The sequence below is a fragment of the Vespa mandarinia genome, chromosome 24 (genome assembly GCF_050613455.1).
Source record: "Vespa mandarinia isolate Hongniang chromosome 24, ASM5061345v1, whole genome shotgun sequence".
NCBI classification, from domain to species: Eukaryota; Metazoa; Arthropoda; class Insecta; order Hymenoptera; family Vespidae; genus Vespa; species Vespa mandarinia.
The window spans coordinates 216,853-232,494 of NC_140833.1; the positions used below are offsets into that span (position 1 = coordinate 216,853).

Sequence of the window (15,642 nt, forward strand, 5' to 3'; positions counted from 1 at the left end):
CTGTAAATTATTAACTTATAAATTATTGAAATTATTTAATAATTATGAATTATATATACTTATATAATTATTAGAGTAAATTAATGAATTGTATCGAAGTACTGTACTTTTGACATTTCTATTAATGGATTAAATCAATATGGCTGTTCATAGCATATACATGTGTTTTCTTTCGATAAAGTGTAGAACCGCCTACAATTGAACGTTTTAATAATATTTTTTATCGAAAACAAGGCCCCTATTTGTATCAGATAAATATTTTTTTTGTTTAAACATGGCTGAAAATATACCAGTGTTAGAAGGATTTATATGTCCTATGTGCATGACCGAATTTAAAGCACCAGATGATTTACATAGACACTTTGAAGAATTTCATAATGATAATTCAGAGTTTCTTAAATCTTTTAAAGGTATAGATCAATTTTATATGTTTTTCTTTATATATAATACACGTATTATTGATATTATTATAAACTGATTTGACAATTTCTTTTAAATACTTTTCTGATTTGACAATTTCTTTTAAATCTTTTTCTAGATTTAATTGACAAGGCTAAGAAGAAAATTTTAAAACAAGATGAAATACCAGAAGATTTTTCTTGTACAACAAATGAAAAACAAAAGTTAGAAATCAGTAGGGAACAACAAGAACCAGGTGGTTACATATAATATTGCATATAATATTGCAATTTATTTTATCTACCTTAATTTTTAATTATGATATATTTATAGGTGTAATTAAATCGCACACAATATATTTCAAAGAAATAAGATTCAAGAGATTAGAACGTTATGAATCAGAAACAAACAAATTAAAAATAAGATTGAATAAACTATTAAATAATTTGCCATCTGATCCAGTCGATAGAAAAAGTATGCGAATAATGTTTAAAACATATTTAATGTTTTTGATATTCAATGTACTAATGCATTCGTAAAATTGATTATTACAAAACAGGACACGAGCAATGTATAGTGCCATGGATAGATGAGACAGTTGTCAATTTGTGTCCTACCTGTGCTAAAAAATTTCATGTTGCTAGAAGAAAACACCATTGTAGACTTTGCGGAGCTATCATGTGTCATAATTGTACTTTTTATTTGTCACTATTAGATGCTCGTAGGTATTAATAGCAAAATCAAATTGTGATTTTGCCAACTTGAATTGTATAGTTCTTACTATAGATGCTGGATATAAAACAATATTTTTTAGGAAAAATGACAAGCCCTGTTTCTATACAAGGTGATTCTGCTGTTCCTCCAACATCCTCTCAAAAAGATTTATCAGAACGTGTATTAAGCGCAGATATGGGACTTACGAAATTGGCAAGATCCCCATCAAGCGGTAGCTTGAATAGTGTTTTAGCTTTAATCAATGATTCTAATACAGAACATCACTTCAAGATCTGTACGCATTGTATGAATGTACTTGATGCTAAAGAAAGGCAGAAAGAAAAACAATTTCATAAACCAATAGTATGTCAATTTTATCAAAAAATGAAATCACACATGGAAGAAACTATACAGATACTAGCAATGTATAATAAAATGAGCGAATCTTTGAGGTATTTTATTTCATTTATCTATTAGTTATTATTTCAATATTTCTATGTATTTAATAATATTGTCTAAACTTATAATCTGTATTTAGAGAAGGAGAGTCTACTTATGATTTACAAGATGCTCAAACATTACGTCTTAAGATTGCAAAATTAGGCGAGAATATAGATACAATTAGTAAAACAATTTTAGTTCTTGGTACAAGAGATGTGGAAAATTCGCCTCAAGGGCAAGAACTTAGATTGCATCAAATGGTTAGGGCGAGTGCAATGATATTTTTAAAAGAACAGTTACTATCGATACAATCGTTGCCTTCGATAGAAGAATATACCGCATTACAAGAAGAACGTCAAAAACGAATAGAACGTAAGGCTAACTATGAACAGAGATTACAAAAACAGAAATGGAAATCGAATGAACAGTATAAGACAGACACGCGTAGTTTGGAAAGTGATTCACTTGTAAAAGAATGCCAAGTAAGATTTTTATAATATTTAATGGTATAAAATTTTGTTGAATTTTTTCATAATAGAACGTCTATTTTTAAAGCAACAAATGGTTTTGGAAGAAGGTTGGAGTCCATCTAATAACACTCCTATGATGTCTTATTCTATGGATCCATTCATTGAACAAATGAGTAATTTAAAAGCATTTATAATACAAGCTGAAGCAGATGGTAAATATGATATAGCAGCTACTCTAGAAAATAATCTTAAAGATTTGCAAAGTCACTATTTTACTACAAAGGAAAGTAATGACACTGAATAATAAAGGAAAGCTACAACGTTCCTAAAACAAACTTTGAAGTAATCCTCTGATATGTGATATGTGTTTTATATTTTCTTTTTTACAAGACACGAATTGTTCCTTTCATTAGTAAAGTAAAGTGTATGTAATATGAAAGAATCGTGTTTTAAATAAATATGTAATATGATTGGAAACATATTAACCTGATAATTGGGGAAGTCGGATTAATTTGTTACGAAGATTTAATTCACTTCACATAACTAAAGAATAAATAAATCATTTGCACTTCTCATTTCTTTTAAGAAAGCATTCTGTCTTCATCTATACTTACTTATATTTGTTCGATCGAAAATTTCCCCATTTAACAAGTTAATATTCATCAAACTCGGATTTATGATGTTAGTGATTTTGCTAATTTATAATAAATAATTGTATTGTACTTCTTACTTTTGGAATACATGTATAATATTTTACTGGAGTAATAATGCACATACAAGTATATAAAATATATATGAAAATTTAATTAACATACACACATACATATGTATATATATATATAACCCTTTCTCTCTCTCTCTCTCTCTCTCTCTCTTTCTCTCTCTCTCTCTCTCTCTCTCTCTCTCTCTCTCTCTCTCTCTCTCTCTCTCTCTCTCTCTCTCTCTCTTCGTATAACAAAGAATATAATTTCGTTTAAAGTTCAGTATATATTAAAAAAGTATATAACAATCGATTCATTTCAATTTGTATATTCGTAATACGTTGAAAAAATTATATAAAATTAAATAAAATGTCAGTCTTAAAGTTTAGCTTTTAAGCTAATCATTAATTTTTCCAATTTCATAGCTTTTTGAAGATTACCACTGATCTTCAACTTTCCTGTCATAAATGCGGTTGTTGGTTTTAATTTACCTAAATTAAAAATAACAAATGAATACAAAAGGTAAATATAAGATAAAATAGAATAATATTTATATAAAAGATTTTTATTACCAGAGAACATTGCAAAGAATTGTTCCGAATTCATTGTAAGGATTGCATCTGGATCTTTTGGTTCACCTTTTCCAGTAGAACCATTACCATTTCTAAGATCTAAATACCATGTACTAGCTTCTTCTCCTGCATAATATGTAAATAATTGTTTAAATATTATTTCGATGAATAGAAATATTAAAAACAAAATGGTAATGAAATAGCAATATTACCTTTCACATTGAATTGGTATAGAGCATTAGTTTTGCTAACAAGATCTGCATTTAATTTAGCATTAATAACAGAAAATATTTCTGCAACTTTTCCACTACCAAAATCAGCAGATTTTTGGGATGGCTGTTTAATTGTATCCTTTATAGTATTCAAATCGATTTTGGAATTAGTATAATCATCCAGGAAAAAATCAAGCATCAAATTATTTGCATTTTCTGTAAAAATTTATTTATTCAATGATTCTTTATTCTTAAAAAAAAATATATGACAAAAGATATAAGAAATAATAAATACCTGGATTGCAAGCGTAATTTTTGAAATCAGTAATGCCTTCCTTTCTTAATATATCTTCGTCGATTAAAAATTGCCCGGTAATAGATCTACTATCTTTACAAATTAAAGCATAAACGGCGTCTGCCACAATTTCAGCTTTACGACTGTAATTACTAGAGTTCGGCCCTGTTAGCATCTCAATTGCAGCAGTATGAATGGCTAAATATTAATAACGATGCAGTAATTATTATTTTATTTAAAAATATTGCCAATTTTTTCCCAGAAATATCATAGCACAAATAATTTAATTTCTATAATATACCAGTTTTTGGCCATACAGCATTAACAGCAATACCATCTTGTTTAAACTCTTCTGCCATGCCAAGTACACATATGGACATTCCGTATTTGGCCATAGTATATGCCAGATGATTTTGGAACCAAATTGGTTTCATATTCAATGGTGGACTTATGTTTACTATATGAGGATTAGCGCTCTTTTTTAGATAAGGTATACATAACTTCGACCTGTATTAATTTCATTATCATTATTATATTATAAAGACATTATATAAAAATTGATTAAGTATTAACGTAGAAAAGCGAATTAATTACTTACACAAGAAAAGTACCCCTTGCATTAATATTATTCATAAGATCATATTTTTTCATGTCTGTGGCCAGAGTACCTGTCAAAGATATAGCACTTGCGTTGTTAACAACGATATCAATGCCACCAAATTTATTAATTGCATTTTCAACAGCAGATTTCACTTGTCCTTCATCTCTGATATCGACAATGCAAGGAAGAGCTTTACCACCTGCTTCTTCGACTAAACATTTCAAATATATATAATAATTTTAATTTGCATATAAGTGAAAAATATATATGTAAGAATATTTAGATGCGTTATATATATATTATTAATATTGCTATATAATCACTTTCTGCAACTGCACTATAAACAGTGCCTGGTAATTTTGGATGAGGTTCTGCTGTTTTTGCAGCAACTACTATATTTGCTCCGTCCTTTGCTGCCTTTAAAGCAATACTCTTTCCAATACCTCGTGATGCACCCGTTATGAAAATAGTAAGTCCTGCCAATTTCCTGCATTTATATAGGATATTATTATAAAATTATTTATAACAGATTATAAATACAAAGGAGAAAAAGAGAGGGGAAAAAAGGATAAATGTAGAAAAGACAAATTAAATAATATTCGTATTTAGCTATATGTCTATGCACTTATATAGCATTTAATAAAATTATTAAAAAAATATATAAAAAATAATACATACCCTGTGTTTATCATGGTGCAGAAAGTATAAGAAGTATAATGATTATTACTGAAACGACAGGTGCGCACTGATATAGTGATCAAATTAAATTGGAAGTGAATTAAAAGAGCTTAACAGCAATTAAAGAAAGTGAGAACACAAAAAAATATTTGTTAAATAATTACGGATGATTAGTCAACACGATAAAAAAATATAAACGAATTTAACTCATATATAAGTTTTATAAGGTTAATATAGACAATGTTCGACCTTTGAACATGAATTACTATTACGATACGAATACACTACGTACTAGCGGTACAAAGTATAATTATATATTCATTTTTCAACTTGATCGAAAAATTCGGATCATAAATTCCGATTCATTATTTATTTCTATATAATAAAATAATAAAAAATAGAATAATTTCGACATATATATATATATATATATATATATATATATATATATATATTTATTTATTTAAAATTTTACATTGATTTTTTTCCTTATAATTATAGGTTAACTAAACATAACTCTGAAACTATTTATTTATTTATAATTAGAAAAAGCTTAACTTATATTTGATACATTTACTACTAAAATATAATCCATTTTTTTTTTCTTCATTAATCACTTGCGATTATTGATTGAGCACGTATTGTAATAACGAATTGTTGGTCCATTTGACGAAATTGTAGCTTTACGAAGTTTCTCGTATATGCTTTGATTCGTTGATGGAGTGAATCTTACACTCTTGTTGCATGATCTCAAATTTGGTGTAAAACTATAAAATTAAATGGATATACATAGATAGTAATCATTTTTATTAGTTCATAGTAGTTTATTTGTATTTAATCATAAAAGTGTAATAATCAATGAAAATATTCAATGAATTATATTTAAAATTTACCTATCAATGTGCATTCTTTTTGCATCGATAAGCATGTCTCTACGATTATAGGTAGACGGATTATTAGAAATTACATTGCTAGGATATGCAAATTTCATATTAATTGCTTCCATATTTTCTCGAAGTTTACGATACTTTTCAGTTATTATTTGCATATTTTGTGCAAGCTTATGATATTCTTCTTTCAATAAGTTATATTTTCTATCCTTAAAAATTAAATATAATAATAAGACGAAGAACGGAAGTAAGAAGATAAAGTTTTTTATAAAAAGTAATATATACAATTTGATAAAAACGTCTTAGAATAATTTTAGTTTGTGCACTTTGGAAATTTGCTATTTCAGGTAATGGTTGTATAGCTTCATTTAGAGGAATGAACAAAGATGCTATTTTAGGTAATAACGGTTCTTCCAATTGCAACGATGCAATTTCTCCATTATTACATCTTGGGCAAGGTCTCATACCTACATTAACATAATTAATATATACATATACATATATATTTATAATTAGAGTAAACGTATTGATAAAAGACATATATGTTGCTTTCTTATATTGCAATTAGATTCTTTATTTCTAATAGCAAGTTTTAAATGAGTACCTTCGTCTAGACAATTGCCACAAAATATGTGCCCACATTGAGTTATTCTAAATGCTTTCTTTCTTTTGCTTTTCGTAGAATAACATTTATTACAAATATAGCTATTCATTTGTCAATACAATATAATATACAAAGCAATAACACATTTAAAAATTAATTAATAATTAATTAAATTTAATGCAACTGATCTTAATGTTTTATCGAATAAAAATGAACCTTGTTTAATTTAATTAGATTTTGATATACTTGCGTTACGTATTTCTTATTTCTTATTCCTTAAGAAATAATTTATCCTTTATAATATTTAATATAATTATAAATATATTGTAGAGTTAGAAAAATAAAAATTCGAATCATAAGTATGAAGTATTTTTCATATGCGATTTTCGATAAATCGCATATGATAATTCGATATTTCATAGAACCAATCAGTTCGACACTTTTGAATTTTGACCAATCGATTATCGGTATTTAGATAAAATTTTATATGTTTGATTTTGTAAATTAAATATTATTCATTTGTATTATACAAAGCACAGATATAACGATAACATTTTACAATTTACATAATATTATATATATATATATATGTTATGTTTATAATTAATATTAGGATATTTGCATCAGAGAATAATTATCTATCATATGTGTGTGTATGTATATATATATATATAAAGTGTTTTATCATTTACATTATAAATCGATATCTTCTAATATATCTAATAATTATATAGAAATGTTTCTTTTTCAATTTGATCATGTAAAAATGTAAATAAATTGTTTATATGTCTCTTGTGATATTTAAACAAAGAAAGTTTAACTCTTTTACAAAAATAAGAAATACAAAAATATGGACTAAATTTTGCTTTATAAGTTTATCCAAATTTCATTAGTTTCGAAAGTTATAAAGGTTTGAATTTTCTGCAATAGAAATTTTGGTCCTCAATGAGTTAGAAGATTTCGAATTCTAACACGTATATAAGTGGTAAAACACCATATATAGTAGAATACATGAGATTAACTTTATTACAGTTTTTTTATAAAATGTATCCATTACTTATTAAAACCTGACGTAATATAAAATGATAAAATTTTAATATTTGAAGATAAAATTGCAATAAAAACACATTCTATTTCAACTAATATTATTGTGGAATATTCTTTGCTGTTTGTATAAAATTATACATGATTTAAGATATACAATGGTAGATCATTAAAATAGAATTAATAAAGTTAAAAGATCTATACTTTAGTTTTATGTGTGAAGCTCTTAATGAAAGTGATCTAGTTAACTTTGTGTAAGTTGTACAGCTCCATTTTGTCCAATCATTCCACTTTGCGATACTACTGCCAAATTTGAAGATTCATTAATGCTAACAGGCGATCCAGAGTGATTATTTACATTTGTAGCAGCTAATGCTTTATTACGCAACTCAAATACTTGTTGTATCGCTTTACGGAAACATAAGAAATTATAATCTATAACACCTGCAATTCCATCATAATTCATAAATATGTAAATATAATCTTCATTTATAAACATTTTATATTATTTAAAAATATCTGGAAATAATCTCTTACCTTGCCTGTCAAAATTATCCTCTCTTAAAATGCAAACCAATGCTAGAAATTTATTTACTTCTCGTAGAAACAAAATTGTGCCATTATTTAATTTAATTAAACTAGAACTTTGATTATCAAACGCTGCCGCCTCTAAATCTTCTCTTAGTCTATAAGAAAAGAAATATTATGATATAATAGTTATAAAAGAAATTTGTTAAAGTATTTAAATGAAATATATTTATTTACCCATATATGCAAGAGACATCGATCACTACGTCTATCATATCGCAACAAAGTTCGTAGCTTTGCATATCTACGGGCGAACTGTCTGTTGCTATATAAATTTTGGATACAACGTCAAATAGAAATGCTTTCTCAATTGCAGAATTCTGTAATATTCAGCTTGTTATGTTAAATAGGAATAATCCAGGAATAATAATAAACTAATATACATACTGATATAAGAATATTCAATAAATTTTCTAATGTTGGTAATTGTGGTATTAACTTTTGAACAACTTTACTAAAAGCTTCGAATATGCTGTGATCATATATAGATGTCAAGTGAAAACTTAGATGTATCTGATCGCATCCTAAAATAAATTTATAATTAATTTAAATGAATTTTCTTTATGCTTGTATCAGAATAATAATAATAGAATTTACCAGAATCTGCTAAATCGTCATTAGCCCTTGTGTGTATGTCCCTTTGCGTTTCCATTTTACAATCATCCGATAGTCCATCAACTTTATGAATGAAAACTTCAAATTTTATTGCTTGATTAACTTTATATGCTTTTGTAACCGTCAAATGAAGTTTATTTAGAGCTTCCATATAATCATCCTGTGCATCAATTACAAAGACCAATGCGCCACATCCTCCAAATATCATGTCGCTATCGAAAGTAGGATCAAAGAAATCAATTTGTCCTGGGAAATCCCAAATTTGAAACTGAACAAAGCTAGAATTACTTATATCATCTTTAATAACTTTATTTGTACTTTCCAAGAATAATGTTTCATTTGGTGACATTTTGTGAAAGACTACTTTTTGTATAGATGATTTTCCACTTCTAAAATATATTTAAGAAAATGAAATATGTATTAACATGAAGGGATATTAAAATCTTAATTATATATAATATTTGATAATTCGACTAGATAGCAAAATATATTTACCTTCTAAGACCCATTAAAAGTATCCTAGGTTTTTGTTCTCCAGCTAGAGGATCCGTAGATATTTCTGCTTCTCCATCAAAGGGAGCATATCCAAAATCCTTTGGAAATGAATCAACGTCATAACCTGGTTGGAACTGATCATCATCATCCTAAAGAATATAATAGATCATAAAAATAAATAAACGATATTTTGTCTATAGCTCATTCAATAACAAAATAATAAATGACAATTTGAAATGCTCTCTTACCATGTTTCTTTTACAAGATTATTGCCCGTTCGTTAGCCGACTTTATTGAATTTCGTACAAGATTTAATTGTTTCGATATCATTAAAATGCAAGGAAATAATCTGACTTGCGATAAACGGGACAAGCCCAATGCTAATAACAAAGAGAAAGCATTAACTGACAGAAAGCACAGATCGCGTATATGATTCTTGATCGCAATGTCAAAATTTCAGATGATAAATACTAGAGTTTGTAAATTGTTACCCATTTATATATAAATCTACGATACCGACCTATTCTATATACTGTTTTTCTATCTATCGGTCACTTTATTACATATATTCCATTAATACCGATGAAAAATAAAACAAGAACAAAAACGAAAAAGAAATAAAATAAAATATATTTTTTCAAGTAAAATGATAGGAAAAAACATTTAATCAGAATATAATTAAGAGATATCTAATTGGTTCAATATTTCTTTTCATTAAAGAATTTGCTTTTTAACAAACGATAATATAACTCGATATTTTCGATATTTCGATATTTCGATATTTCGATATGTTATGAATCGTCAGTGACAATATCGATAGTTATTGAAATCACGAACGAAATGTGTACTGGCCACGAAGAGGAAGAAAGAGCGACTCGGGGCTCTTTTCCGGTTGTATAGTGCGGTGTGTGAGGTAATGAAATTCGAATACCTTAGGAAATCTATCATAATCCGACGACGTATTGAACCCAATGATCTATCGTTAATAATACTTTACATATTTCTTTAACATATTTTCGAAACGGCATATATTTCTTCAAGATATATTATTATTTTTATAAAGATCGTTTATAACCTTAATTTATATCACTCTATGCAACTCTCTTCAGCATCATTTTCAACTTATCACGTGTTGTATCAGTGATTCTATTATATTTGACAGTTTGTTTTTATATTATACATTTTTATCATGTGTTTAAGTTTACAAACGTTGACATATGAGTTTCATTAATTGCTCGTATAAGTGAATCTAAAAGTTGATTATTTACATCGAAATATGATAATGTTATGGATATTATAACAGAACCTGTATTGTTTTTAGTTGCACCCAAACATCATATGTGCTATATTTTCTGTTTAAATAATTAATCCCTAAATATACGTTTGTGTGTACATGCATAAAAATGAAAATTATCCTGTGCTAAGGATTTGTTTTAATTCAATACGATGGATCTCGAGTGCTCAATACATATTTATGAGTAAATGATAGCGTACAACTAATTTTATTCCTTTTTCATTACAGAATGAAGCAAATAGTTACAAATCAGACGGTCAAAATCCCTGAGGGATTGACTGTAACAGTTAAGTCACGCTTGGTAACAGTCAAAGGACCAAGGGGTGTCCTAAAACGTTCTTTCAAACATCTCGCACTTGACATACGTGTAAGTATGATTTATTCAGAGTATAATGTATGAAGAAAATTATATATAATACGAAAAGTATATGCTGTATTTAGGAGAAATATTAATTGATAAGAAATACATTTCCATATGATGAGATATATTTGGATTCCCCTTCATTTTTTATAAATGACAACTTTATTCTGATACGGATAATAAAAAATAATCAATTAATTTCATATACATACGGTATTATTATATTTTCTTTTTTCTCTTTTTTTTTTTTTTTTTTTTTTTATAAAAAATTACAGATGATTAATCCAAGGTTACTGAAAGTAGAGAAATGGTTTGGTACAAAGAAAGAATTAGCTGCAGTTCGTACTGTCTGTTCTCACATTGAAAATATGTTGAAAGGAGTGACAAAAGGATATCAGTACAAGATGCGTGCTGTATACGCTCATTTTCCCATCAACTGTGTAACAACTGAGAACAATACAGTTATTGAAATTCGTAACTTTTTGGGTGAGAAGTATATACGACGGGTTAAAATGGCTGCTGGTGTAACTGTTACGAACTCTGCCAAACAAAAGGATGAATTAATAATAGAAGGCAATTCATTAGAGGATGTTTCACGATCTGGTATACAATAAATACTGCAATACTAAATAAAATTTTGACATATGATTAAAAAAATGTTTAATCACATATTTTTATTTCAGCTGCACTCATCCAGCAGTCAACCACTGTGAAAAACAAGGATATAAGAAAGTTCTTGGATGGACTTTATGTATCTGAAAAAACTACTGTTGTACAAGATGATGAATAAATGTTATTCTAGAAAAATGGATAACGTTCTTTTTTATTGTATTATTAATTAAATAGATACTATATATAATTACGCATCATAATGTTAATATAATTTTAATTTTGTATCGTTTGATAATCAATCTTGAAATTTAATTCATATGTAAGACCTAAGATTTACACATAGTTCTTGAGGTAGTAACTGTGTAATACAGTATTTTATACAAAATCACCGCCATTTTTGTTTAGTAAATATATTCCCCGCGGAGGGGCGCGCAAGGGCAAATACGCCGCATTAGACTGAATATAAATATTTGTAACATTATGGTTGATCTCTGGTGGTATTTTTAAAAAATTCTTATATTGTATAAATAAATTGACAAATATATGAAATAAATCTTAGAAAACATTAATAATGTCGAAAGAATTAGTAAACATTGATGGAAATGTAAAAAGAGTTCAGAAGGAAAACTTAACCCCATACAAAGTTGCAATTGTTATGTTGATAAAAGAATATTGTAATGAAAGTCGTAAAGGTGATTCTCATAAGAGATTTTAATTAATATAAGAGATTTTATTTCTTTGAATATATGTTATTGTAAAATACCTTCAATTATATTTTAGCTATCGTAGTGAGACGTGATTTTTGTTTGGCGGCAGTAAAGTTGATTCAGGTAAGCATTAACCAATTAATAAATTGTAAATAATATGAATGTAAATAGATTATCTCATTAAAAATTCTTTTTTCCTTTTTCTCTTTCTTTTATTTTTTTTTCTTTTTTTTTTTTTTCTTCCTTTTCATTTACTTTTTTCTAGTCACCTGATATGGAAATGTATACTTTATTACATATGTTGTACAGCAGTGAACATATTTATTCATTTGGACATGAGCTAGAACTTCAATTAAATACATTATTAGACAAAGGCATTGAGGGATTCTTAGATTTATTTGATAGCCTTGGAAGATTAATGAAATCTACATTAGATCATGCTATTTCAGTGCCTTTATTGAATAAAAATTCTGTTCTTGGATTATATGTAAGAAGAATAATTATATTTTTTGAGAAGTTGCCGTTCGACCAAGCGGTTTTATTATATGAAGATCTTAAGAATTATGTTAAGAAAAAGTCTAGAAGCCCTGAGAATACTGATATCTCGTCTTGTTTAAAATTGGACGAACCTTATATTTATAAGTAAGTTTTCCTTGAGACTTATTCATTATTCGATGAATGACAAATATCTTTTAAAGTATTAAAATTGATAGTAATAAAAGTACTACTGTATGGAGCGGAAGGCAAGCAGAATTACTTGTTGCACAGCAAGCGCATGCATTAAAAATGGATGAACACAAAGCTATGTCGCCTGTTGATCTACAAATTCTTATAAGAAAACTTCTACGTTCTAGTCCTTATTATGCGGAAGCTGTAAGCATTTTCTTATATAAAAATTTATTCTATTGAATATTTATTATTTTTGCACATATTCATTTCTTTCAGCATTATCTGAGCTATTTGAATTGCTTACGCATAAACGAATACTGCAGCGCAATAGATAGCCTTTATCATTGTTTCGACAGATTAGCTCCATCAGAAAGTCGTTCTACGCCCGAAGATAAGTCTCGAACGCTGAGATATGCAGCTTTAAATCTTGCAGTACTTCATGCTCATTTTAATCATAAGTATGTTTTATATAATATCCTTATTTAGAGGACAATAATCAATACGTGTTTCTTATGAAGGAAAGTGGCCGAGGAAGCTTTGAAAGAAGCTATTATGATGGCACAAGAAGCAGGAGACAATGTCTGTTTGCAGCTAGCGCATGCTTGGATGTATTATCTCACCAGCGAAAAAAAGTATGTTTTTAATATTTATGGCATCTAATTTATAATATGTATTTCCTTTTATCAAATTTATTAATTTTTCAGAGGTCCTCTTATAGAAAGATCTCTTGGAAAAGCAAGTATGTTAGGAATTACATATACCACGGGTCTAGGGCTCATTGCTCTTTCCCATTATTCTACTTTAGAATCTAAGCCTCCTTCGCAAATATTTGAGGTGTGTTGTAACTCAAAGTCAAATTAAAAACATTTTTTATATTTAGTGTTGATATGTTTGTTCTAGACATTAATGAAATCAGATGTATTGAATTGTCAACATTCTATGATCGATCTAATGTCATTGACTTATTCCGAAAAATCGGCACTCTGGGCATATTACGGAAAGATGGAACTTTCGTCGGTTTGTGCACAACTTCTTCTTCTACATAATGCAGGAAATAAAAAGCAAAATATATTCAATGGAACTTCAACTTGTCAAGCAGTTGTAAATGTTGCAAATATATTAGTAGAATTTGGCGAATATGATCTTGTTGACATTGTATTAGCACATGCCAAAGAAAGATTTCCGAATCATCCATCAAATAAGGTTTAAAAATAATCGAGTTTAATTGTATCGGAGTAATTTATGTTCAAATATTCTATAATGAAGAATTTCTATAAAAATATTTACAGATGTGGATGTTGTGCGAACAATTATATGAATTTACAAAAATGATGAGACGCGAAAAGTGGAGTGAAGCTGATGCAATAGCTTCTCGTATATCTAGTTTGGATCCATTGGAATCTAAATTTAGGTAATGCATATGCGATATGCTTTTTTAACACTAGAAAGACCAAAACTTAGTATATACCTATATTGTCCAAAAGCAGTCAAAATAACAGCATTGTGAACGAATAATTAATGTGTTTTGAAATTTGTTTAAAATTTATCTTTAATATCTTTTATATTATTTACAGTTATATAACAAGTTATTAGTAAATATTAATAATAAAAAAAAATTCTAAGAAATTGTGTCATTATATATATAATTGTTTTTCTAATTGAAATTAAAAAGCAGTCAAAATGATTACCTTGGGCAATCTAATGTTAATATATGATAATAATAGAAAATTATTTTATATTATAAAAATATTCTTGGTCTTTTGAAATTTTAGGCAAGCAGAAGTTTCTTTAGCCAAAGGAGATTATCCAAATACTTTGCATCTAATCGACAATATTGAAAAGATCCCCAATATAACACCAGAAAATCGAGTACGTGCTATGATTCTTCTGAGTGAAATAATGTGCGTATCTTTCTTGTCGGGAAACGAAACCGTGGGAATTAATTCTTTAGTAATTCTTAACAAAGCATTGGAATTAGCTACTCATAACCATTTATCCTTTTACGAAGCTCTTATCAAAATGCATCTCGCGAATATACAAGTAATTATATTAAGATTAATGTAATTTGTTAGGATACATGTATATTTGTTTACGCTCATAACATATATTATATCCTTTTTTATAGTTACTCATGGGGTTACCTTCATTAGCAATGAATTTGGTTGATGAAGCTATCACGCATACTTTAGCTCATGGTGGATGTTATGAACAAGGGAGAGCACTTATTTTATATGCTAAATGTTTAGTTGGTACTGCTACTTCAACTTCAACAAAGTTACGAAAGGAAATGATCTTAAATGCCATAAAAGCATTGTCTAAAGCAAGAGATCATTTTAACAAAGTCGAAGCTTTTGGCAAAATACGCAATGTATTGAGTTTACAAAGTATAATGTACAATGAAATAGACATGAAATTTGAACGAAATCAGTGTTCATTTGAATTGCGCCAATTTGAGGAACAGTTTCCTACTAAATTGGATAATATTTGTTTATATTAAAAGGAAATAGATGTATTAGGCTATAAAATAATTTATACATGTATTTTTGTAACTATTCTTTGTCATTTTTATTTAATCTAAATTAATTTGTTTTTAATAGAGATTAATAATAATGTGACATTTTGTCCAGATGCATTATACAAGACTGATATATGTAATAATATAGCAGTTTACATTTAATGT

The 15,642-nt window shown here is 27.5% G+C and overlaps 6 protein-coding genes across 7 annotated transcripts; 3 read left to right on the top strand and 3 right to left on the bottom strand.

Annotated features, from left to right (window-relative positions):
* Window positions 1-69: 69 nt before the first annotated feature.
* Rbsn-5 (Rabenosyn-5) lies at window positions 70-2,782 on the top strand. The gene is made up of 7 exons (XM_035868595.2): window positions 70-410; window positions 539-655; window positions 733-873; window positions 959-1,120; window positions 1,214-1,565; window positions 1,652-2,036; window positions 2,110-2,782. Exons 1-7 carry the CDS (start codon window positions 275-277, stop codon window positions 2,326-2,328), a joined length of 1,512 nt encoding a protein of 503 aa, XP_035724488.2. The 5' UTR covers window positions 70-274; the 3' UTR covers window positions 2,329-2,782.
* Window positions 2,783-3,037: 255 nt separating this feature from the next.
* Hsdl2 (Hydroxysteroid dehydrogenase like 2) lies at window positions 3,038-5,369 on the bottom strand. The gene is made up of 8 exons (XM_035868437.2): window positions 5,084-5,369; window positions 4,729-4,892; window positions 4,403-4,616; window positions 4,106-4,311; window positions 3,805-4,002; window positions 3,510-3,725; window positions 3,298-3,423; window positions 3,038-3,216 (listed from the first exon to the last, which is right to left on the bottom strand). Exons 1-8 carry the CDS (start codon window positions 5,095-5,097, stop codon window positions 3,104-3,106), a joined length of 1,251 nt encoding a protein of 416 aa, XP_035724330.1. The 5' UTR covers window positions 5,098-5,369; the 3' UTR covers window positions 3,038-3,103.
* A 196-nt stretch (window positions 5,370-5,565) lies between these two features.
* LOC118442607 (uncharacterized) lies at window positions 5,566-7,235 on the bottom strand. Its single transcript, XM_035868438.2, has 4 exons — window positions 6,578-7,235; window positions 6,259-6,440; window positions 5,977-6,182; window positions 5,566-5,850 (listed from the first exon to the last, which is right to left on the bottom strand). The coding sequence occupies exons 1-4, from the start codon at window positions 6,684-6,686 to the stop codon at window positions 5,697-5,699; spliced, it is 651 nt and encodes a 216-aa protein (XP_035724331.1). The 5' UTR covers window positions 6,687-7,235; the 3' UTR covers window positions 5,566-5,696.
* Window positions 7,236-7,711: 476 nt separating this feature from the next.
* On the bottom strand, window positions 7,712-10,036 carry RagC-D (Ras-related GTP binding C/D). Of its 2 annotated transcripts, XM_085663935.1 has the most exons (8): window positions 9,840-10,036; window positions 9,568-9,699; window positions 9,320-9,468; window positions 8,807-9,213; window positions 8,597-8,733; window positions 8,387-8,529; window positions 8,159-8,307; window positions 7,712-8,065 (listed from the first exon to the last, which is right to left on the bottom strand). In XM_085663935.1, exons 2-8 carry the CDS (start codon window positions 9,568-9,570, stop codon window positions 7,866-7,868), a joined length of 1,188 nt encoding a protein of 395 aa, XP_085520061.1. In that variant the 5' UTR covers window positions 9,571-9,699; window positions 9,840-10,036; the 3' UTR covers window positions 7,712-7,865. The 2 variants fall into 2 exon arrangements, with proteins under 2 accessions (XP_085520061.1, XP_035723821.1); XM_035867928.2 differs by lacking the exon at window positions 9,840-10,036 and having other exon boundaries at window positions 9,568-9,804.
* Window positions 10,037-10,100: 64 nt separating this feature from the next.
* On the top strand, window positions 10,101-11,788 carry RpL9 (ribosomal protein L9). The gene is made up of 4 exons (XM_035867929.2): window positions 10,101-10,232; window positions 10,842-10,980; window positions 11,250-11,577; window positions 11,658-11,788. The coding sequence occupies exons 2-4, from the start codon at window positions 10,843-10,845 to the stop codon at window positions 11,762-11,764; spliced, it is 573 nt and encodes a 190-aa protein (XP_035723822.1). The 5' UTR covers window positions 10,101-10,232; window position 10,842; the 3' UTR covers window positions 11,765-11,788.
* A 128-nt stretch (window positions 11,789-11,916) lies between these two features.
* Window positions 11,917-15,591, top strand: ida (anaphase promoting complex subunit 5 ida). The gene is made up of 11 exons (XM_035867909.2): window positions 11,917-12,278; window positions 12,367-12,416; window positions 12,559-12,935; window positions 13,007-13,166; window positions 13,239-13,420; window positions 13,481-13,594; window positions 13,667-13,796; window positions 13,863-14,165; window positions 14,252-14,373; window positions 14,735-15,002; window positions 15,088-15,591. The coding sequence occupies exons 1-11, from the start codon at window positions 12,158-12,160 to the stop codon at window positions 15,457-15,459; spliced, it is 2,199 nt and encodes a 732-aa protein (XP_035723802.1). The 5' UTR covers window positions 11,917-12,157; the 3' UTR covers window positions 15,460-15,591.
* The last annotated feature ends 51 nt before the right edge of the window (window positions 15,592-15,642 follow it).